General features: G+C 44.8%; 1 protein-coding gene across 7 annotated transcripts; it reads left to right on the top strand.

The window, feature by feature from the left end:
* The first annotated feature begins 527 nt into the window (after positions 1–527).
* On the top strand, positions 528–23,385 carry TMEM71 (transmembrane protein 71). 7 transcript variants are annotated; one of them, XM_036264194.1, is made up of 10 exons: positions 528–826; positions 2,338–2,420; positions 4,058–4,118; positions 5,967–6,179; positions 7,678–7,850; positions 12,597–12,782; positions 14,902–14,977; positions 18,788–18,849; positions 18,940–19,000; positions 22,722–23,380. In XM_036264194.1, the coding sequence occupies exons 2-10, from the start codon at positions 2,375–2,377 to the stop codon at positions 22,735–22,737; spliced, it is 894 nt and encodes a 297-aa protein (XP_036120087.1). In that variant the 5' UTR covers positions 528–826; positions 2,338–2,374; the 3' UTR covers positions 22,738–23,380. The 7 variants fall into 7 exon arrangements, with proteins under 7 accessions (XP_036120087.1, XP_036120090.1, XP_036120088.1 ...); XM_036264197.1 differs by having other exon boundaries at positions 2,329–2,414; XM_036264195.1 differs by having other exon boundaries at positions 2,329–2,420.
* Positions 23,386–24,167: the final 782 nt, after the last annotated feature.

The raw sequence follows: 24,167 nt of genomic DNA, 5'->3' as shown, positions 1-24,167 counted from the left end.
CGGCGACCTCCTGGTGCAGGGTCAACACTTAAGCACTGATCCACACGGGCCGGACAAGATCAAGTTTTTGAGCTCTACTAAAATGTAAATATAGAATGTGCACTGCCACCCAGAGTTTCCTGTAAAGCCCAATGTTTGCTGGATCAATGTGTTCCCAGTGCAAGACCAAGCTTCTGGTATTCAATAGCATTCTGAATTTAATAGCATCCGTGCATTGCCACCAATAAATGTAATTGATTTGAACAAAGCACTACTATGCATGATTCATACCGAAAATGGCCAGGAGATGATCAGCAGGAATTGTGGCTTCTCTGAGTTTTTCTTATGCTCTCGCAGCTGGGGGTGCCGAGTGAGCTCAGAAAAGCAACTCCCAGTGACCCTCTGTACCCCGCTGGTCAGACTCAAGGACTGCACATCCCCCACTGCTGGTCCAGGAGACGATCTTGAGTCTTCACCGTGCTCCTCAGCATGACTGCCACTGATGTGAGCCCAACAGGAAGTGTGACCTCACTCTGCCGCTCAGCCTCTGGTTTCACAGGCTGTTTTTGAAAGAAAACAAGAGCCATTTGAAGGCTGATTTTCCCAAGTACGCGCTCCTCTATTCTAGGAAACAATCAAAAGAACAAGAGGCGGCTGAAGACAAAACTCTGCAAACGCCTGCATCAGTGATGTGTGCAGGCACCCCGTAGGAGGAGGGAAAGACGGGGATTCCCCTTTCCTAAGAGGCGTCTGCACCTGTTGACACTCTGACATTGTTTGCAGCTGAAGAACCGCTGAGTCCTGGATTTCTCCGCTGGTGGTCAGACTCGGGAAGCTTCCTATTTCAGTAACTATTTTATTATCTATCCGTTGGAAAGACAGACTGGGGACTCCCTTTGGAAAGAATGTGTGTGGGCAAATTATTTTTTCAAACAGATGTGTTGCTTTGATGAGCTTGGTAGATAGGATCTGTTTCTTGAGAAGTTTTAGAGCTGTTAACTGAAGTCGTTTTCAGTGTTACTGATACTCACTTAACTGTTGGTGGACTGCCTGTAGCCTGCTACAAGTATCCTACAGACTGTATCCTACAGACTGTATCCTACAGACTGTATCCTACAGACCTTGCTTTCTGCTACAGGATATGTTAGCTTCAAATTAAACTTAATGCTTGGGAAAAATTAACATAGGGTCATTTGGGCAGGATAAATTCATATTATATTGATGAAAATATCAAAGGACAAGTGGCATGCTATTACATTATAGCAAAACAAATTATTTTATATTCCACACAAATGAATGTGTGCTTTGCTTTAGAGATCATCCAAGGAATGCCAGAAAGTTCTCCTGAATCTAAAGGTGTATATAAGCTAGGATCAATATTTTCAAATAGGCTCTGTATATATTTTGTTGCAAGCATCTATCTAGGGCTACAGAATTATCCTCGGTTAATTTCGTGTGTCACAGCTATAGAAACAACGCATCACGAGTTATCACGTTTAAAAAATGTATAGAGGTGGCGAACCGGAAAAGCGTTCAGTCCCACCTTATAAAGATGTTAGGATAGTGATGTCTACAGAGATGAGTAGTGAAGAGAAGATAGATCTATGTGCTGAGTGGTAAAAGATCATAGTTTACATAGTTTACATACTTTACACACTTGGGTGTATGTTTAATTTGTAGCTGAGAATGTACAGAATGTATTCGTGAGCCCCGAGTTCTGAAATCTGCCCAACGGTGTACTATTTTTAGTGTAAATTCTGCTCGGGCAGCTCAGGAATGTCCAGGCTGATAGCAAGTCCAAAAGACCACTGGCCTTTTCTGTGACTACCTGTCAATGGCTCAAGGTGTTGGACAAGAGGCAGACACCAATCCCAAGCATTATTTGAAACTTGATAATGAGGTGAATGTGTTTTGGGTGATGATGATATAAATAACTTTATTTAGAAGTCTCTGGAACCAATCTCTTTTCCAGATTTCTTCTTCTTTTTTTAAAATGTATTATTGACACAGTTACAGATGTCCCCCTTTTTCTTAATCAAATAACTCATTTTTATTATTTTATTTTGATGACAAGTCAACCATTGCAAGTCTAGCCTTTCCCAAAGACAATGTTGATATTATTTACAGGAAAAGATGATTTAGATGCGCAGAGCAAGACAATGGAGAATGTAATAGAAAATCATAGAGGCAGGCTGACCTCAGGGGTCCTCCCACCCGGTCCCCTGCCTTCTGTCCAACATCTCTGCATTATTTCAGTATACAAACCCTAGTAATGCAATTAGTAGACGCCATCTGTTTTGGCATCACTTTTCTATTTTTAATATGTGATCCACCTTTTTTAAAAAACATCTTTTGCAGAAAAATCTGTGAAGTTTGAACAAGCAGCCTTCCCAAGATGTACCGAATATCTCAACTGATGCCAACGCCAGTGGCAAGTAAATGTGGGCGAATTGCTATACGCAATTATCTTCTGAATGATTAGACTCCTTTTAGCAATTTCCTTGCTTTGATTTTGCTGATACTCATACCATTAACCATCTGTCAGTAGCTTGTGCTTAAATGCCTGTGTTCACGTTGGCAATGATTTTGATTTCATTTCTTTCCTTGAGAGAAATGTGATATTTTTCCTTTTAGTAGAAAAAAAAAAATCACGGTTTTTTTTAGATGCCTATGCATAAATGTGAAAGGAGATTGTTTATCAGCTACTATTAAGATGCAAAACTGTTTGTCTATTTAAAAAAATACTGAATGACTTTGAGAGCGACTTGCAGAAAACAAGGGTGTAGCTAACTTCTTGAAACGGTAGTGGTTTGAAGGTTCTTCCTTCCTCTGTTCTCTGCCCAAACCCTGCTTGCACCCCTCCCTCACACACCCACTACTTTCTTATTGTTTTTATTAAACTTACTGGGGTGCCATTGACCCAAAGTCAAACCATCTTCCTTCACCGTACTTAGGCCCCCTCCACCCCCGACCCTCCCCCTTCCCTGGCAACCACCACACTGTTGTTGTCTGTGTCCGCCAGTTACAGTTTTATATCCCACGTATGCGTGAAATCATGAGTCTTAGTTTTTTCCGACTGACTTATGTCCCTTAGCGTAATATTCTCTAGGTCCATCCATGATGTTGCAAATGGCAGTATTTTGTCTTTCCTTCTGGCTGAGTAGCATTCCATTGTGTACTACGTCTTTTTATAAATCAGCCAGCCCAAACTAAACGTCTAATTCCTCTCTTTACTTAGCTATGACTTGGCGGTAATGGAATCAAATTTCCCTGAGCCTCTCTAGTAGAAGAGGGGTCAAGATGGGAATTAATCTGATGTCCTAGCATTTCCATGGAATACAGAATTCAGCTCCTGAGCTTAGGCTATCCCTTAACTACAACTTGCCCCAGCTGAAACCTGCTGCCACGCTTTTGGTTACACGGGATGAATGGATGGATGCTCTTGTAACTTAATTAAGAATACTCCCAGGCTTCCTACATTAGAAAATCATTTATAGGAAGCAAAACTTTATTTATGTATTTATTTATTTGCTCATTATTTTACAATAGAAGTGCCTTAAAGTGCACTTGTGAGAGAGATTCCGAGCAGATGACTGAATTACGGAGTCAGTGAAAATAACCAGCACACTGGGCAATTGACTCCGGTTTTCTACAGCTTCACACAAGACGTTTTCTTCCTCCCTTTCAGCAGTCAATTTCATGCGAATGACTTCTCTTTTTAAAATTAATTTATTAATTTATTAATTATTTATTTTTGGTACGTGCCCCTAGCGGGAACCAAACCCGGACTCTCTGGTCCACAGGCTGATGCTCTAACCGCTGGGCCAAAACAGCCAGGGCGCTAATAACTTCTTACTGCCTCATCCTGCACTGAGGGACCTCGAAAGGCGTGTGAAGTAGGAGAAGACGCAGCAGACAGGGCCTCTAGAATATTTCTGGCTCCCCGTGGAGGCCTGGTGACCGGTTGTGTTAGTGCTGACTCGCGTCTCTGCTGAGGCGGGGACATCAGCCATTTACACCTGCTGTCCGCGTGTCGGTGAGGGCTGTAAATGTCTATTTCTCTCCTTTCCTTGTGCAGGTCCCTCTGGGTCCGAGAGAGAGTATGCTGGAGGACTGTCTCCCACGTGCCTGTCCCCAAGGTATTCCATGGGGCTTTTTACAAGACAACTCAATCACATGCTCTTCCTGTAGGCATCGTTGTGTTGTGTTCCTGGTTTAAAAACATCAAGTTTGGGTATCAGCCAGCTGGGTGTGGGTCTATATATTCCCAGTATCGCGCACATACAAAATGAAGACTTGCCTAACCTAATAACAGACTTCATTTGGGGGGATGGGGGGGGTGAAGGTGTAGACAAACGTGAATTGTTTGGTGAGTGGAGAAATTACTGAATACGGACGTATGGTTACTTTTTCTCGAATTTACATTCTCTTAAATATGCTGGTTCTGTCTCACTGGATAAGAGCAAGAGGATTCTACACCAGCGCACGAGCCAGCCACATTCCTCGTTCTGCTGAAACGGGGACTCTACCATTTGGTTCAATTTCTGCAATGAAGTCTGTTTTCTTTCTCCGCTGTATCTCTGTCTGCCTTTTATTCCCTATACAAACAGCAGTAGATGTTTCCTCAAGCATTTTGAGAAGTGTGCCAATGGTAAAGGAATCATGCGTTGGTGTTAGAAACTGCCCGTTTTTGTAAATTCTAGGCCTACTACTACTATCAACGAATCATCCAAGGATGAACAAGCAGGTCTTGTAGAAAGAGCACATGTTTAGAGTCAGCTAGACCAGAGTTCAAATCCTAGCTCTGCCACTTCCTAGCTATGCAAAGTATCCAAGTCATTTACTTGTCCGCATGTCATCCCCCACCCCGCTGCACAGTGAAGCTAATAATACTGAGCTTTAGGAAGGTTTTATCCAAAGTAGATAAAGGATGAAGCATGGGCCAGGCCCATAGTAAGTTTTTAGTACTAAATAACATCCATTTAAAATAGTATGACTAACTTTAGTCCATGTATTAATTATGAATGCTTTTAAATTTTAAAATGTATCAGAAATTCAGTTGAGCATGAGATTGCTTTCCAATCATACAGATGTGTGATTGTTTTTCAGACCTAAAACATACAGATTTACTTAACTACATAGGAGACTTCCCTGAAACTGAATCAGGGAAGGTAACTGCACAGACATTTGTGCAGCTGACCTAGAGGAAAACTGGCCAAGGCTGAGGCTAACAACCTCATTGACTGCATGCTCACCCCATCACTCCTCTGTGTCTGGGGGCTGCGAAGTTATAAAGTATGTATTATAGTGATGAGATTAAGGATATAGCAAGTGCAGGACTAGTCAAAGTAATGAAGGTGGAGGAGACTATCAACTCCCAACACCCAGAGAGTCTGCTTTGCAATTTTTCCATCTACAAAAATGGACTAATGGCAAGGGCGTAGGTGCATTGCATGGTGCCAAAACCGATGAGCCATAATAGATCCATCCACATGTTTGAAACAGAAAGAAGCACAAAATATCCTGTAGTTTATGCTCTCATGGGTGAGGAGATGAAGCCCAGAAGATTAAGAGTGACATTCTTGGGGTCACAGAGGTCACTGGTAGCCATGAATGAAAAGAGGTGTTTTCCTTCGCAGTAACTAGAAATGTGGACTTTGTGTGACTGGATGTTGTGGACAGAGATTTAAAAGACTTTTCTTCTTCATCCCTTCACCTTTTTCACCCAGTTCCCTACCCCTCTCCCCTCTGGCATTCATCAGTCTGAACTCTGTATCTATGAGTCTGTTTCTATTTTGTTTGTTTGTTTATTTTGTTCTCTAGACTCCACATATAAGTGAAATCATGGTTTTTGTCTTTCTCTGACTGACTTGTTTCACTTAGCATAATACCTTCTAGGTCCATTCATGCTGTAGCAAATGGTAAAATGTCATTCTGTTTTGTGGCCGAGTAATATTCCATGGTATTTTTCCTTATTCCTTCTTTAGTTTTGCCTGTGATTTCCTGGATGGTGACAGTTCCTTTGACTGCTGCTCCATAGATCCCCTGACAGGATCCCACCTTCCCTGTCGCCGAAGTCCCAGACTCCTCACCAACGGCTACTACATTTGGACAGAGGACAGTTTCCACTGCGACAGAGATGGCAACATAACTCTGAGCCCGTCCCAGACCAGTGTGATGTACAAGGAGAACTCAGTTAGGCAAGTAGAAAATATTACATAGAAAAATCAAAAGTCCAATCTATATATCTATCAGTCATCCATCCATCCACCCATCCATCCATCCATCCATCCACCCATCCATCCATCCATCCATCCCTCCCTCCCTCCCTCCCTCCCTCCCTCCATAAGGAGCCCATTACTGCTCCAGACTGTGGGAACACGAAGGCTGGTAAGGGGCAGGCACAGCTGACATGGAAACAAAGAGAAGCAATGGAGCATCTCAGGAGCTGGGGTAGAAGGTCTGAACAGGGCAAAGTGAGGGGCCCAGGAAGAAGGCCGGTTTTACTCGGGAGAACAGGTTAAAACAAGCTTCCTAGGCATGATGATGGCTGCCGTGAGTCTTGAGAGATACAGGACGTTCACTGAAATAGAAATGGGAAAGGAGACTTCCGGGGAGAATTCTGAGAGACCCTGATACAATTTGGGGAACAGCAAGTCATTTGGTAGTAATATAACTTGGGGTGAACAGGGCTGGTCTGCAAGAGAGAAGACTGGGCACAGAAGCAGGGTGCAGGGGTTGCATTCCAGGCTAAGGAGTCTGGGGGTTATTTTGGAGGTAAAGAGGGACCATTGACAAATAGTCAGATTTCTCCTGGGCAAGATAACACTGGTGACCATGTGGAGGATGCATTGTCGGGACTGTGGATGTGTGAGTTGTCAAAATCCTTCAGAAAGGCAAACAATTGTGTCACCACCACCTTGACACACTTCAGTGATCTCCCTTTGCGTGAACATCAAGTTCCAACTTCTTCACATAAGAGTCAAGGTTCTTCATCATCAGCCTGCTTTTTACATTTCTAGCCTCATTTCCTAGCATGATCCAGTATGGGACCTGCTCGTGCTTCAGTTCATCCTCTGCAGCTCAGAGCTCTCCCATCTCACAAAGCCCCCACTGACCCTGTTAGCACTGCCCCTCCTGACTTCCACCTGGTGATCCTACACCAGCGGCCCCTCGGCAATTCGTCAGAACACGCCTCCCCTCCACAGCACAGTGACTATGGAGCCTATCCACAGTGACTATCTCAGCTGCGACCTCAGACAAGTGACTCAACCTCTTTGTGCCTCAGTTTCTTGATCTGAAAATGGGGTAACAATGGCACCTCCCTCACAGGACCACTCTGAGGACAGTGTGGGTTACTGTGTGTAAACCACTAGGAAAGACACGTGGCACAAAATAAGCTCTATGGAAGCATGAGCTATATCTGCGTTGTTCTTGCTTTCTCCCAAGTAGACTGCAAAGTGTTTGTACCCCAGGTTTTGTCTTTTATCCTGGTGTCCTTGACTTTGGTCCAAGCACCTGGCACACGCAGAAACATAGGAAACTTCTGTGGAATTAATAGAGGGAACAAATACAGTGAGCTTCGGGACACGGATTGCAGAGATGTGCTCTGTTCAAATCGCTTTCACTGAATTCTCTGCCTTGAACCTGGGGTGGCTGCTCTTCGTTACCCACCATGCTCCTTCCATTTCTCTCCAGAGTTTTTAGAAAGAAAAAGAGAATCCGCCGTTCTTTCTCTTCTCTCTTCACCCTCGGTGCCTCTCAATCCTGGCTGCACGGCAGTATCTTCGGTGATGGTGACTGTTCCCCAGGTGAGGACAGCTGGTTGGAGAGAGTCAGCAGGCTGGACGTGCACCATGGCAATGGAAATGGTGAGTCGGAATCCTCTTTCCCGTAGTGAAACCCTTCTAAGTGGGCAGTGCAGTGCAACACTGGTCCAGGACCAACTAAAACCCAGAGACGACAGTCATGTTGATAGAGAAGATGGGCCACATTTTTTGTTTTTGTTTTTGTTTTAATTTTCTTTTTCTTTATTGATTTTTAGAGAGAGGAAGGAAGAGGGAGAGAGAGAGAGAAACATCGATGAGAGAGAACATCAACTGGCCACCTCCTGCATGCCCCCCACTGTGGATTTGGCCCACAACCTGGGCATGTGCCCTGACCAGGAATCGAACCGGCGACCTCTTGGTGCATGGGTTGACGCTCAACTGCTGAGCCACCCCAGCCAGGCGATGATCCAAATACATATGTGTCCATGTCCTGCAAAATAGCTGAAAATTTAAATGTGTAAATTATTAAGTTGCTAAAATCTGGAACGTAATGTGCACGTGTCTCTTCTGTGCGGGATACGGGTGGAGAAAAGGTGCTGGAGTCACAGTGCCGGTCCTGCTTTGGACACATTGCGATAGTTACTCAGCTTTGCTAAATTCAATGTCTTCATTTTTAAAACAAGATAGGCATGCATAGTATGATAATAATTTATTTATATAGTATAATGTATCTCGGTATATATGATACTAATATATGATATATTCCTGTTGAGATATATGTTGTGTGTATATATTGGATATATCATATATATGTGTTCTGTAATACACATTATATAATATTATTATATGTAAATATGTATATACATACATCAATGTATGTATATAAAATACAGTGATGGAAACTCAAAAGCACATGTTAATATTAAATGGAATGATAAATATCAGGCATAGTTCAATGCTTGATACTCAATAATTTGTAGTTACAATTATTCTTGCTACGAGGAAGGAAACAATGGGCCTTTATTGGCACCTGCCATCTGCCAGGCATTGCTCTAGGTCTGGGGATACAGGGTGAATACAAACAACATCACCCTTGTTTCTAGTTTACTGGGGTAGGGTGCAGGCCTTTGTTAAATAGTTGCACAAATAAATACAGGACAGTAATTTGGTAAGTGCCATGAAGAAAAGTTAATGGCAGATCTGTGACAACACAGAGCGCATATTAGTCTTATCCCCACTTTACAGAAGGGAAAACTAAGGCAGACTAGATACTTTTCATGGGCCTCGCACCTAGTGGGTAGCACAACCTGAACTCACATCCAGGCGTCAACATGTGCTCGCCATGCGACAGTCAGGAAAGGCCCTTTGGGGAGGATTTCTGAGGCAGGGGCCCAGAAGACATCACAGAAGAAGAAACTATAAGGAGATGTCTATCGTCAGCCTCGAAGCAGAGATGAAACACTGCCATGTGCAACAACAGGGCGGACCTTGCGTCACATGCCGAGTGAAGTAAGTCGGCTGGAAAAGGGCAGGAATCATGTGATCTCACTCCTGGGCGAGACAGAAGACAGCAAGCAACAAACGAGCAAACCAAACAGACAACAGACAGCATTAGACACCGACAACAAAGTGGAGGTTGCCAGAGGGGAAGGCGCTGGGGAGAGGGCAAGGAGCGTAAAGGGGGTCGAAACATACGGTGACGGAAGGAGACTAGACTTCGGGCGGTGAGCACACAAAGGAGTATACAGATGCTGTATTATAAAGCTGTACACCTGAAATTTACATAATGTGATGACCCAATGCTAGCCCAATCAGTTGAATATAAATTAAACAACAGAGTTCCATTTTCAGCCTCATGTAGCTATTACACACACACACACACACACACACACACACAGGTTAATGGTGAAAGCTTAATATAGAAGTTAGTCCAAGTGTTCTGTAGCCTTAAAGGAGTCTCTAGTAGACAAGGTATGTGTGGAATCCTCCTTCGGAAGGTCACATGGGGGTCATGTCAGCATCCCTGACAGACGGGCACAAATACCTATGGAAACAAGGAGCACTCGTTACTTTTTCACTGAGACATAATTCACATGCCATACAATTTGAATTTGTAGAATTAGGTGATTTAAAAATACACACACACACACACACACACACACACATATACACACACATATAGAGGATGTCCCAAACAATGTTTACACAATTTGGAATAACTATAAAGCCAGTGTTTATTAAAATACATTTCATTTTCAAAATATAATAGGAATCTACAGACACCCCCATATACTTTTTTTTGGTACAAGGTGGGTTGTGCAATCATGACTACTTTCTAACTCCAGAACGTTTTCATCACCCCAAGAGGAACCCCACAGGCATCACCACTCACCCCCTATTCCCGAGGTCGCCCTCCCAGCGCCCACCATCATCATCTCCAAGGACTTGCCTACACTGGATGCTCAGGTCTTTCTAAGCCCTGTCTTCCTCCCATTGGCAGTGCTGCTGCGCAAGTGGCTTGTGGGGCCAATCGCATGCCGCTGAAGGTTTGCATCCCTTGTTCCTAGGCTGGTGCAGGGGGCAGGCCTCTTCCCAGTTCCAAAGCACTGTTTCCCAGCGTGGGCTGGCAACGGATCTCACAGTGGCAAAGAAGCCTGGCTCCTCCTCCCAGCCTCGCAATCCTGCCTCAGTAGCTTGAAGACCCTTGCACCTCCGTCTTTCGTTTTAACAAGGTTCTTTCAGCAGAGAACAAGCTCAGAGCTTTCTGCTAAAACGGTGTTCAGTGTAAATTAAGTAAGGTCTCACTTTCACTATACTTATTTTTACATGTATTTCTACTTCAGGGCCTGTCAATGATTATGTCAGGTGTCCTTTAAAGTCAAAGCCTAAAATGGGATGATTAGAGGAAAATAATACATGTCTAGGGGTAAAGAGGCTCCGGGATACTACAAAAATCAGGAGAATGATGCCCGGGTGACTAGCGTCTGGGTGTCACTGTTGTGAAGTCAGCGTTCACGGATTTGGAAATTCACAGCTAGTTTTCCCATAGTTGCCTCTTGAAAATATGTCCAAACTACTTTACAGCAATTGGACCACAGCAGAGCCGCACATGTGTGAGGTGTCTTGTTAAAAATGCTCAAGGTTTCCAAATATCTTCTAAATATAACAAATCAAACCACCCCCTCCAAAATCAGTAATTAGTCAATCCGCATGCCCACAGGACTTTGAAATCTCTCCTCTCGGCTGTCAAGAGTAATCAGATCTTCCCCAGACTTCTTGTTTTCCGAATTTACCCAAGGCCCCGTGACTTTGATCAGCAATTTATTTTCCTCTGGAACTGGAGCCTGGTTAGGAAGACTCAAGAATTCAAAATTAAGTTGTTTTGCTGTTTTCTCTCTGGGCAATGGATGCAATCAAAACTTACTTCCCCTAATTTTCTCTTGCTTCATTTTTCAGCCTAAAAGGAATTTTTGGTTGTTGTTGCCTATTTTGTTTATCCTTAGTTCACCCCTTTCACAGCTGTGTCGAGACACCTTTCCTCATTAGTTGCAATTTCTTCTTCAGCCAGCTCCCGAGACCCCAGTTCTGCAACTGGAATGCATTTCCAGAGCCCCAGGAGTCCCACTGCAAATGGATAGAGGACTCAGGCAGGGAGGACGGGTCAGGACTTCCCGCTCTATTTCTGCCAGTCCTAAGAAAGAAACACAAGATGACCTCAGCTGTGGCACCCCAGCCTGAGATCTGTGATTTTTTTCTAGAGCTAATTAATGCTTCTCCCATAAATATCTCTGACAGGCTGTTGCCTTTCCTCCTCCTCCTTCTCTACTTCCTTTCCCTCCCCTTCTCCCCTCTCCTCCCTCTCTTCCTCCCGTCTCTGCTGGCCTGCCCTCTCCCTGCTGTTTCCCTAGAAGAACTGCTACCCACCCTTCAAGTTTCTGCGTAGGTACTGCCTCATCCGTGAAGCCTCCCTGGATTCCCCAGACAGGCGCAGACACTCTTTCTTAGATTTGCACTGCATACCTTCTGGTAGCCTTCACTGTAGCAAGTACCCCATTGCATCCTAACTGTCGCCTTGTATGTCAGTCCCTCCCCATGCCACGGAGCAGGGCACAGCAGTGTCTCTGTGACGTCTCACTCCCAGCCCCTCAGTGCAGGGTGTGCTGTGTACAACAACTCTGCACTGAACGAATGAACAGAGGTGCTGCCCCGCCCATAAGCTTTGCCTTCTCCCCTCCCCTTGCTCCACCTCCCAGTCTCCTCTGGCTTGGGGTCTTCTCTGTGAATGTCCCTCCGTCTTTCCTCTCTACTGTTATGTCCTTAGTCACAGCCTCCAGACACCCCATGACAGCAAGCCAAGTAGAGAAAGCCTTTCTGATGTATCATGATTTCTTTCAGAACAACCTGGATGTTTATCATATAACAAAACCACATTATTTACCTGAAAATGCACAGAAGTTTGCATCAGAAGCCACCCTCACTCAGAGACCCGCCCATGTCACTGCCTGGGGCGTGCATTCCAAATGCCTCAGCTGAAGTCCACGCCTTCTGGGACCTGCCCTCAGTCAGTTCCCCAGCTTCGTGCACCTCTGGGCTCCCTGGGTCAGCTGTCTCTGTTCTGTCCACACTGGCACCGGCTTCCTTCACCAAACCTCGGGTCCCTGGCCTTTGTGGGTCTCCATTAACTGAAGATCCCTTTCCTCTTCAATGTTTGAAGATGGTGACAGATAGAATTGCCATCTCCTCTAGAGGTCCATGTCCCTCCCAATGCCAGCCACAGTGCATCGAGAGTCACTGGGTACACACGTGTGCATGCACACACATGCACACGGAGCCCTCTTGCTTTTCCAGGAGGTGGGTTCGCCTGTTCCCTAGCTGATGACTGGAAGTCGGAGAAGCCGAAGGCAGAGTCTGTGAAAGCCTCCTCCTCGGGCCACGTCACATCTCAGACTCCAGGAGAAAACTCCCACAATGCATCCCTCTGGTCCCCGTGGGTGGCTTCTGAACATTGCCAAGGGAACATTCTGGATCAGTCAAGTGAGTTTTCTTTTTTAATCTTTGCCACACCCAAATGGTTCTTCCTTCCAGGGAACTGAGAGATGGCGAATGTGTCCCGTCCACCTGTGTGAGGAAGGTAGGGCCAAGGTGCTGCCCATGCCCAAGGAATGGCTGCCTTTGGGGTGTCACCCTAGTGGCATCAGGAGGAACAGATTTGCCATATTTTATTTGTTTTTAAAAAAACCCTGAAGACTTTTGGCAAAACATTAAGCTTTGCTAAATCTCATTTACATGACAAAAGCAGTCACTGTGGATAAGTCTGTGAAGCTCCAAATGGCGTAGGGTGGCCCAAATGCTGGGACAGAACAGGTCTCTCACCTGAGCCGTGAATAAAGAGAAGGGAGAGGTGGTTCCCCAAGGAAAGTATGGGCACTGCCACCAAAGAACAGCAAATAGATGTCAACTGTTCTCTGCGAGCTTGTAGTCCAGTGGGGAAACAGAGAAATAGAACAGCGATTTCATCTCGTTGTGATGACACTGTGGTGACATGCATGAGCCACGTATCCTGGCTGAGGGCCACGGGGAACTGAAGCAATCACGGAAGGCTTCCCGAAGGAGGTTGCACTTCAGCTAGACCAAACTAGGTACTAAGTAAATGGCTACTGACAGGATAAATCAATGAACACCGTGTCCAAAATCTCATAACTCATATCTCTGTAGAACATGACTTTAAACCCAGTCATTCTTCGACATTCAAGTCTAGTGATCTGTGCGAGTCTGTCAAGCTAGACTTGTTTCTGTGAGAAAATGTTTTCCAAATTCGACATGAAATTGGAGGAGGCTAAGAATAGAAACACACTTCAGAAAGATGACTGAGTGTTCGGTTGAACCCATGATGACTTACTTACTTCACATGGCACATGCACTACTGTGCATGTGCAGTGACATCATTCCTAGCTGCTGTATTTTGCATCGCCAGTGTCCAGTGTCCCACCCGCATGACGGCCTAAGTGGGTCGTAGGTACTGACTCAGTCTTCATTCGTAGCATAAATAGCAAAAATAAATGCATTCATAGCACAAAGTCATTCCAAGTTTTCAACTGTGGCAAAATTGGGCTTTTGAAGTTATTTGGCAAATAAGCTGGGGTCTGTTTATACTTTTCCTCTAAATCTTTTTGTGGTACTCCTTAAACCAGCTCTGAGTTCTTTCAGGAGATTAGAATAACACTCAGGGTTCTGATTGGCTTAACTCATGCTTATCACTGCTGGAGAACTTCATTCCCGCTGTGGCTCAACAGCAATATTGTATCGATAGCAAAGGGTTTTGCAAGGCCAGACAGCTCCGAGGTACGTTCCCTTTTTTTTGCCCTTTAGAGACTCCCAGTATGCAAAGTTGCAATACTCTTTTCCTAATCATTTCAGACAAAAATTATGTTCTGGCTAGATGGGGTTTTTAAATCTTGGTTCTGGCCCGGCCGGTGTGGCTCAGTGGTTGAGCATCGACCCATGCACCGAGAGGTCGCCAGTTCGATGCCCGTTCAGGGCGCATGCCCCAGTTGTGGGCCGATCCCCAGTGGGGGGCGTGCAGGAGGTGGCCAATTTGATGTTCTCTCTCATGGATGTTTCTATTTCTCTCTCTAAAAAAAAATCAATAAAGAAAAAAATAAATTAGAAAAACCAATAAATCTTGACTCTGGCCTCTCATAGCTGTGTGACCTTGGACAATGTCATCTCCTTTTTAGAAGTTGTGATAATGGTTCCTGCCTCCTAGGTTTGCTGTGTTGATTGGATGAGCCGATGTATGCTCCATGAATTATAAGGCATTCTATAAATTTAGGCATCGCCATTGTCCAAGTTCGATGTCTAACATTAGCACAAATTCCACAAACCCTCTCCCCAACATTAAAGTAAAAGGTGAGCCCCAGACTGTTTATGGAGCATAATAATGTATTTTTTAATGATTAAAAAAATCTAATTATTTGCAGAATTTTTCTAGCCTTTGATAATTTTATCTTGTTACTTCTGACGAGTTGTTGGGGATGACATATATCTGAAAACTCTCTTCTTAGTGTGTAGAAGTTTCAGTATGATTGTGCTGCTCCAACATTATTTAATCAGCGATGGTGTCTAACTCACTGATTTCTATTTTTCCTATCAGAAACCAGTTTCTTGGGAGAGATCTCCTTTCAAACAATTCTGCTTGCTGCATGCTTGATCATTTCTGCATGTGCAAGGTAATTCAGATTTTATTTTCATGCAGTGGTGTTTCATAATTAATGAAACTGGAATTGATTGGTGATTAACTTGCCTTATTCCACAAAGCGTTTTTAGGGAGCTCTGTGGTTAAGATTTGCACATCTGTCTATCCATGACAAATGCTCCTCTATCTGTCACCTCCCTCCTCTCCTCATCTCACAAAGCATACCCAAGTACATGTTCTTGCTAGAAAGTGGAGTTTACTATCTACTACCCTTTGTTTAAATCCTCAGCGACTCTCTGTTGCGAATGCAGACTAAGTACCTCCACCTGGAGTTCAAGGGCACTTAAAGTTCCCACTAGGAGACTTGGAGTCCTGCTGGGACTCCACCTTTCCATTATATTTTTATACCCTAACATAAAGTTTCTGTTCCAGGGATGCCCACTCAGCATCTCAGAGCACATAATGGCCTTGCCTGACTAAAGGCATGTTTCTACCCTCTGTCAAGCATGTCCTTCCTGTTCTTTTCTTGCCCAAGTCTCCAGGCCTTTCTGTGCTAAGCCCCTCATGCCTCAGGGCCTTTGCACTTGCTGTTCACTCTGCTGCCTACTACAGTCTTCTCCAGAAAGCCTCACAATGCATGTCCTTCCTTCTTTCCGGAATCTGTTCCGATGTCACATCATCAGAGAGCCCTCCCCTGACAGCCCAGCATGAACAGCTTACCACTCTCTATCACACACACCTCACTTTACTTTTCTTCAGAGCACTTAGTATACGTTCACTTGCATAAACGTTAATGATCTATTTCTCCCCCCAAAACTGTGAACTCCCCGAGAGCCGAGACATTGCGTGTCTTCTTCACTAGTGTATCCCCGGTGCCAGGGGCTCATCGGTATTTGTTGAGTCAGTGAAGCAGGGAGGAATGGTACAGTCCTGGGGTCTTCGCAGGTGCTCCTTGCTCTCAGGTCCCACCTCTTGAGGGTCAAATACCTCATGTCACTTAGGGGAGTTGTGTTTTTAAATACAAAGTCCGGGATCCAATCCCTTGGGATACTAATTTAGATCTAGTGAGGAGGAGTATTTTTTTTTTTTTTTTATCCTCACCCGAGGACATTTTCTCATTTTTTTGTTCAGGTAGAGTGGGAGGGAGAGAGAGAAACAGAGAGAGAGAGAGAAACATCGATGTGAAAGGAACACATCGAGTGGCCGCCACCCGCACGACCGACCAGGGACGGGGACAAACTGCAACTGAGGTACATGCCCTTAGTGGGAACCGAACCCGGGTCTCTCAGGACCGCAGGTCGACGCTCTAACCGCTGAGCCAAACCGGCCAGGGCAGGAGGAGTATTTTTAAATGAACTTCCCAGATAACTATGGGTTTGAGAAGTATTTTTAGATCACAATGAGCCCAAAGAACAAAAACGGGGGGAGGTCCTGTGGTTAAAAATAAATTTGCAAAACCCTGACTCGTATACCATGTTGGAGGACCATAGTGTGAAGAAACCCATTCGGCTTTGTTTAACTTGGCATCCCTAAACCTTGTTGATCCTGGAACGGTTTCCTGTATTTCACGGGGATGCTGATATAATAGTCCTCTTAGGTTAATTTCTGTAGATACTCCCCCCCTTAGCTTAACTCCCCATCCCTTGAGTACAAGCTACATTTAGAAACTTGCTTCCAAAGAATACACTACGGAAAGAGAAGGAATAGGTAACTTTACAGACGAGAAAATAGGCAAACACGACCTCAGATGATCAAGGTGAATGTCAACAGGGGTAAAGTTCTGTTGACAGCATGTGCCCTGGACACGATGTGGTAAGAATGGTACTTCACCTCTCTCGTTCCAGACCCCAGTCAAACCATGAGAAAAACCCCAAATAAGGGATAGTCAATAGGTGATCTGACCAGTAGTCTTCAAAACTGTCAAGGTCATCAAAACCAATGAGAGTCTGAGAAATTGTCACAGCCCAGAGGACCCTAGAGAGATATGATGACCAAACGAACTATGGTGTCATGGATGGGTTCTTGCAACATGGATAAATTAGGGAAAACTGTAAAGTCCAAATGTAGTTTAGAGTTGAATTCATAGTGATGCACCAATGTTGTTCCTTAATGACGATGAATGAGCTGTGTACTGTAAGGTGCTGATAATAGGAGAAGCTGGATGAGGGGTATACAAGAACCCTCTGTACTATTTTTTGCTACATCGCTGTATATCTAAAGCTATTCTAACATCAGAAGGTTATTTAAGTAAATAATTGTGTTTTTTGTTTGTTTGTTTGTTTTGTTTTTTATCCTCACCCGAGGACATTTTTTGATATTTTGTTCAGATAGAGTGGGAGGGAGAAGAGAGAGAGAGAAACATCGATGTGAAAGGGACACATCGAGTGGTTGCCACCCACACGACCCAACCAGGGCCAGGGGCAAATTTCAACCGAGGTATGTGCCCTTAGCGGGAACCGAACCTGGGTCTCTCTGGACCGCAGGCCGACGCTCTAACCTCTGAGCCAAACCGGCCAGGTTAAAAAAAAGAACTGTTCACATGGGCAACAGTGTGGACGACTCTCAAAGACATTGTATAAGTGAAATACGACAGATACAAGAGTCTGTATGATCGCATGTGCCTATAAAATTCAAGAAAAGGCCAAACGAATCAGTCACGACAGCTGTAAGGATGATGGTTAATTCAGGCCGACAGAGTCGGGTGGGACAACAAAGGAAACTGTAGGATGCTGGAAGTGTTCTGTATCTTGATTTGGGAAGAAATCACAGGAGCTATGTAAAAAAAAAAAAAAAAAAAAAAAACAACCAAGAGGTGCTCTCTACTCTATATGCTTCAGCGTCTTTGTGAAAGCTCAATTTCAACACATAATTTAAAATTAGATTATATAATTGAAAGTGAAAATGCTCAAATTAAAAGTGCATTAAGGAGGATCTGAGCGGGTACTTCTCAGAGTTACATCATGGCTGCTCCAAGGTGGTGGGGGATTGATTATTTTTTTCTGTATTTATTTGTAATCTCTTTCAATAATTCATATTTTGAACACAAAAACAATGAAAACAATGAAGACATTCTTTTTTTTTTTTTTTTTTTTAAGTCCACTCTGTGTTACAGTCACTCATCAGATTGGCAAAACCCAAGATGTTTTTGTTGTTGTTTTTAATCCTCACCCGAGGATATTCTTTCCATTTTTGTTCAGATAGAGTGAGAGGGAGAGAGAGAAACATCGATGTGAGAGAAACACATCGACTGGTTGCCTCCCGCACGACCTCAACCAGGGCCGGGGATGGACTGCAACCGAGGTACATGCCCTTGACCGGAATCAAACCCGTGACTCATCAGTCCACAGGCCGAAGCTCTAACTGCTGAGCCAAACTGGCCAGGGCAAAACCCCGGATGTTTAACACACTTTTGGGGCAAGATTGTGAAGCAGCAGGTTTCAGATTTTCTCTGTCTTTCTCTATAAGTTTTATACTTTGTGGTTTCTGTTTAGGTCTAGGACCACTTTGAGTTCCATTTCGTATGAAGGAGTGATGTGCACGAGCAGGTTCATTCTTTGCACGTGGATATACAATTGTTTCCATACCACTGGTTGAAAAAACCATCCTCTCTCCATTGAATTGCTTTTGCAACTCTGAAAAATCATTTGACTGTCTCTGTATGGATCTTTTTCTGGGCTGTCTCTCCTCTTCCATTAATCTATATTTTTACCCCGTTGTCAGTACAACACTATCTTTATTACTGCAGTTTTATAGTAAATCTTAACACTGTCCATCCATAGGCAGCCTCGTCTTGTGTGCTGGCAACGCGTACTTGCTCTGCTGACCACGTGCTGTCTTGTTTCAGGTGGTTTCTGGGAGGAGTGTTGGCCAGCCTCTTCACGTGCTCCCTGACGGTCACTGTTGCTTGTAAGTAATCCTTTCCCCAGGGACGACTCTGATTCCTGGGTTTCCTTTTAATTTGGGTCATCTTAATATACTTTCTCTTTCTCATCCAAGATGTTGTCAAGTTGCTGTTCCTCAGCCTTGCCAGCTACTTCAAAGCCACCCCCTGTGCTAGGTAAGTATCACTTTGTTACCATCATCTGCCAAAGATGACCATGAACCGAGAACGCTTTGTGCCGGTAACGATGGCAGTGGCCACATCCAGGAAAGGGCCTGATTTTTTTTTTTTTTTTTTGCCCTGCAGAAGCCTTTCTGTTACCACTAAAATCTAACAGTATTATCATCCTCTGTCTGAGGTCTTACATCGAAATAGATAGGACTAATTTTAAGGCAGTAGGACTTAGGAAATAATATGAATTTTAAATTTTTCAATAGTTCTAAAGGGCTTTTATAGATTCATAGCACCGCACTTTAAAAATACCCCATATTGCCCGGCCGGTGTGGCTCAGTGGTTGAGGGTCGACCCACGCACCCGTTCAATTCCCGGTCAGGGCACATGCCCAGGTTGTGGGCTCGATCCCCAGTGGGGAGCGTGCAGGAGGCAGCCAATCGATGTTCTCTCTCATCGATGTTTCTGTCTCTCTTTCCTGTCTTATCTCTCATAAAATCAATAAAGAAAAAAAATACCCCATCTTAAGAGGCCCGTTTTCTTATAGTTTCCAAAATAACCTGCAAACTGCCCACGAAATGATCCCAGTGACAAACGGATGCGCCTGCCACCCCCCAGGCACTTCCCAGTCCCCCTGAGAGCTGGCTGCCACGGCTCAGCATATTTCAAGGGTGACTGGGGTCGCGGGGAGAGGCTCGCAGAATTTCAAACAGCCTGCAAAGAACCATCCGACAAGATGGATTGTGTTAATTACCGTCACTTCTACATGGCAGCCGGAGGCCAACTCCCATAGTTGGAGACCGAGGTCTGTCATTCAAATTAGTCTGCCGGCCTTTGCTCTCCCCGCTGTGTCGCCCTGTTGACGAAATCTTTTGTTAATTCTGAAATCACAGTGAAACCCAGTGAAGATTTATTTTGCTTCATGCTCCAGCCTGTATTGATTTACTGACACATTAAGCGATGCGTCCCCTTAGTTTCCTGGCATCCCAGGTTTCTGGGTGCAGGCGCGAGGCGAGCTAAGCTTTGTTGATTCGGATAGTTAGAAAATTGGGTCCTGAGGTCACCTGAGAAATCCTTATTCTTTAGCCCTTGTACATGAACGGCTTTTGTCTAAAGCTCTTCTGAGATACCCACGCGCCTCCCTCTGGCTGCTGGCCGCTCTCCACCTCCCGTGGCACCAGCCACAGGTCTGCATGTGCGCTTGGCTTTATGGGCTGAGCTGGTGCACTGGTCAGCACCGGCCTAACCGACAATGTCTGAACAGGCGGTTCTCACCCAAGGAGTCATTTGGTAACCCAACATTCGGAAGTGAAAACATCCCTGTGTGTCAGGTGGTGCCAAGTGTACGCATCCATTCTCTGTGGGTTTTGAGATGAACGTGTACAAGGGCCTGTTGTTAGGAAGCTCTGAGCTGAGGGCGGAGCTTCGCGGAGTGCGGCTTGGTGACAGCCTCTCCAGAACCGAGCGCAGAGCTGGTCTAAAGAGCAGATTTGGGCAGCCTGGTTCCAGACCTGAGTCCGCATTGCTGAGGAGGTCTCCATCTTCAACAGCCTCTCCAGGGACGCCTTTGTACATGACCTATGAACACCTTGGCAAGACGGTTTGTCAAACCCCAAAGTAGCCTCACTTAAACTACTAAATCTTTCGTGAGAACTTTCATGTTCTGTGTGGCACTGGGTGCCCAGTTCTGCTCAGTCGAACCTTATGGTCTCTACCAAGGGGCGACACGGTCGCCGGGTGACAGGGTTGCATGCCAGGGCCTCGAGAATTCGGAGCCTAATCAGAATGACGTGGAAAGGGCGCAGAGAAGTTGCCTTTTAATATGGAGTATGGGAAGTGCATGTATGGAGTTAGCACGGAGGCCACGGGGCACCCGGAGGCAGGTTTTCCAGACTAGAAGGGGAGGGGAATGTGGGAAGAGCCAATACCTACCCTGCAGGGGTCATGTCGCCTGCTGCTTTAGGGCACCGGGCCAGCTATTCTGAGTTCCTTATTTGTTCTCTCCCAAAAGTCGTTAGAGCAGGGCCAGGGCCAGGATGGTATTTCCTTCTGAAACCCTCTCATCTACAGCCTCCTTTCTGGAATAAGATCCCTTCTTTAACTATTTGTGCACATATGTTATCGTGTTCTTTTGTTTCCTCTCCATGTTTACCTGTTCCCCGCCCACCAGGCATCCTATACACACACCTTTGCCTTTAAGACCTATGGAAACAAGGACTTTTGACTTCTTCTTACCCTCTCAATGCCTTGAAAATAGTACATACGCCATAAACATCTATTACATTGAATGCACTTGCTGCATCGCTTCTTACAGTACTTCATAGCCAAGGGCTCTGTGCCTGAAAGTCTAGATTTTGCAACTGTCTCCCTCACTTACAAACACATCCAGACACTAATGAGCCAGAGACCTGGTTCTTACCATCAAGAGTCAAGAATGACTCATTAGTCTGTTCCAGCAATCAAGGACGAGGAGCTAGGAGGGGGGCAAGCTCTGAACCCAGTTCCACAGACATTGATGGAGGAGCTCTCCCACACCTGCCCTGCTCTCTACATACATGAGATTAGGTGCTGATTCTTCAGCACTTTATGCTTCTCAAGTCACTCCCTTTTCTTACCATAGTGCTTATTCAACCACCTTCTTTGTTAATTGTTTTTTTCTTTATTGGTTTTAGAGAGAGAAGGAGAGGGAGAGGGAGATAGAAACATCGATGAGAGAGATACATCTATTGGCTGCCTCCTGCATGCCCCCCACTGAGGATTTGGCCCACAACCTGGGCATGCGCCCTGACCGGGAATTGAACCAGTGACCTCTTAGTCAGTGTATGGGTCGATGCTCAACCACTGAGCCACACTGGCCGGGCTTCTTTGTTAAATTTAAAATCTGTGAGTTTGGGCCCTGGCCTAGTAGCTTGGTTGGATCATCGTCCCAATATGCCAAGGTTGTGGGTTCAATCCCCAGTCAGGCACAGACAAGAGTCAACCAATGAATGCATAAATAGGTAGAACAACAAATCAATATTTCTCTCTCCCTCCTTCTAAAAAAATTAAAAAATAAAGTCTGTGTGTTTGGGAACTGTGTACATTATAAGTATAGAGAGAAGAGACGTTGCCCATTTTGGTACCCTAAAGCCACGAGTTGGCAAAATGCAGACTGCTGGTGCTAATGCATTTTTGGCAAGTGGGATGTCTGTGCTGACCTTCATCTGAAAGGGACATTCTGGCCAATGGTGAACAATGTGCACAGTCCTCGAACTCACAGACTTCACTTTTCACATTTTTTGAGAGAGATCGATTTATTGTTCCACTTTTTGATGCATTCGTTGGTTGACTCTTGTATGTGTCCTGACGGAGAGGTATGTTTATATACTCAGCGAATGAATAAATGAATAAAATTTAGGGAATAGAATTATGAAAAAAATCCACTTGGTGCCCTATAGGCATTTCTGTGGTAGAGAGAAAACAATATGAAATGGTAATTAACTGAATGCCAAGCTGGAATGAGGAGCAAACACCTCTGTGGCTGAGAATGGCTAAGACAACAACCACAAAAAGGTTGCTGACGTTCTAGCTCCACTCTCCTAGTTATCATTCAGGCTAGTTTGTGGGCGCGTGTGCGAGTGCATATGCGTGTGTGTGTGTATGTGTGTGTGCAGCGATCAGAATAGATGCCACATTTCCTGGGCATGGGGATGAATTATGCATTTGCTTTCTCCTTGCTCTGATCTAGGTTGGCCAAAATTTGACAACCATTCAAGAGTGTCTCTGCTGAATGTCTTCCATCTGAATATCCGGAAATTGTCCCATTTGCGGTCGGCTTGGAATCAACCGCTTTATTGGAAGGGAGCAAGCAAGCGGATACTTAAGAAAAACCGTTTTAATTTGATTATGTGATTAAAAAAAAAAATCCCAGCTTTGCCCTCATAATTGTCCTAGGTACATGAAAATCATATGAAATCACCTGTCCCTTGCAAACACTAGCAGTGGAAGGGAAGGACCTGAAAAGTGTGAGGGAGAACACACGGCCGGGGAAATATCGTCCTGTTGTTCCCTAAGGCCGTGGTCCTCAAACACTAATTCCATCAGAGAATTCTACAGGGAACTTGTAACAGTGCAGATTCCTGGGCCTGCCCCCAGGGACCCATCCTTTGCTCAGCTGCTTTAGTTAAAAAATGAAAGCAAGTTTATATAACCAATACCAACTTGAAAGCAAATAAATGCAGTTTATACTTAGAATGGAGTGTGGCAAAAGTCGTTATTTCCCCAAAGGAGTGGCTCAGAGTTGGGTGGCTCAGTAGATGGTGGCCAATGGAAAATGAGCAGGACGATACTATTTGGGGGAGGGTACATTCTTCTTTTGAACCATTGTCTTGACCAAGTTTTCAACCTTCTTGGGGCTCACAAGTACCTCTCACTAAAATTACCGTTAAAATAAAGATTTAACACAAAAATAATTCCTTAAGTGCAAAATAAAGGCTAGAGTGGGTTGAAACATGCAAAGATGGTGCTGTTGCGGACCTGAGGGGAGGGCTGGGAGGATGCTCCCTCTCCATCCCTCCTGCTTGCGATACGTTCCCAGATGTGTCCTGCAGTTCAGATTTGTTCTATGCGATATTCTCTGTCTAGAAACTTGCGTGGAGAAATTTGTCTTTGCTTGAAATGGTCATGTCAAAATATCGCTTTGGCCCTGGCCGGTTTGGCTCAGCGGTTGGCGCGTCGGCCTGCGGTACAGAGAGACCCGGGTTTGGTTCCCGCTAAGGGCACGTACTTCGGTTGCAGTTCGTCCCCGGCCCTGGTTGGTCGTGCGGGTGGCAGTCACTCGATGTGTCCCTTCACATCGATGTTTCTCTCTCTCTCTCTTCCTCTCTCTCCCTCCCGCTCTAGCTGAACAAAAAATGGAAAAATGTCCTCGGGTGAGGATAAAAAAAAAAAAAAAAAAATATATATATATATCGCTTTGTATGTTATTGGTATTTAGCGCATTCGGGGTTGAAAAAGTATTATACTACTAATAAATGCGATCATCAGCAAACTAGATAGTATCTTAAGCAATCATGGAGGAAAGTGGGTCATTGGATACCGTGTTAGTTTCTTATATCTGCTGTAACGAAAGACCATAAACCAGCGGCTGAGACAGCACAGATTCATCGTTCCACATTTCTGGAGTCAGAAGCTG

This window comes from Molossus molossus, unplaced genomic scaffold (assembly GCF_014108415.1).
Source record: "Molossus molossus isolate mMolMol1 unplaced genomic scaffold, mMolMol1.p scaffold_m16_p_16, whole genome shotgun sequence".
Taxonomy (NCBI): Eukaryota; Metazoa; Chordata; class Mammalia; order Chiroptera; family Molossidae; genus Molossus; species Molossus molossus.
The sequence above is the reverse complement of the archived record's forward strand: the minus strand, read 5'-3'. Positions and strand labels throughout refer to the sequence as shown.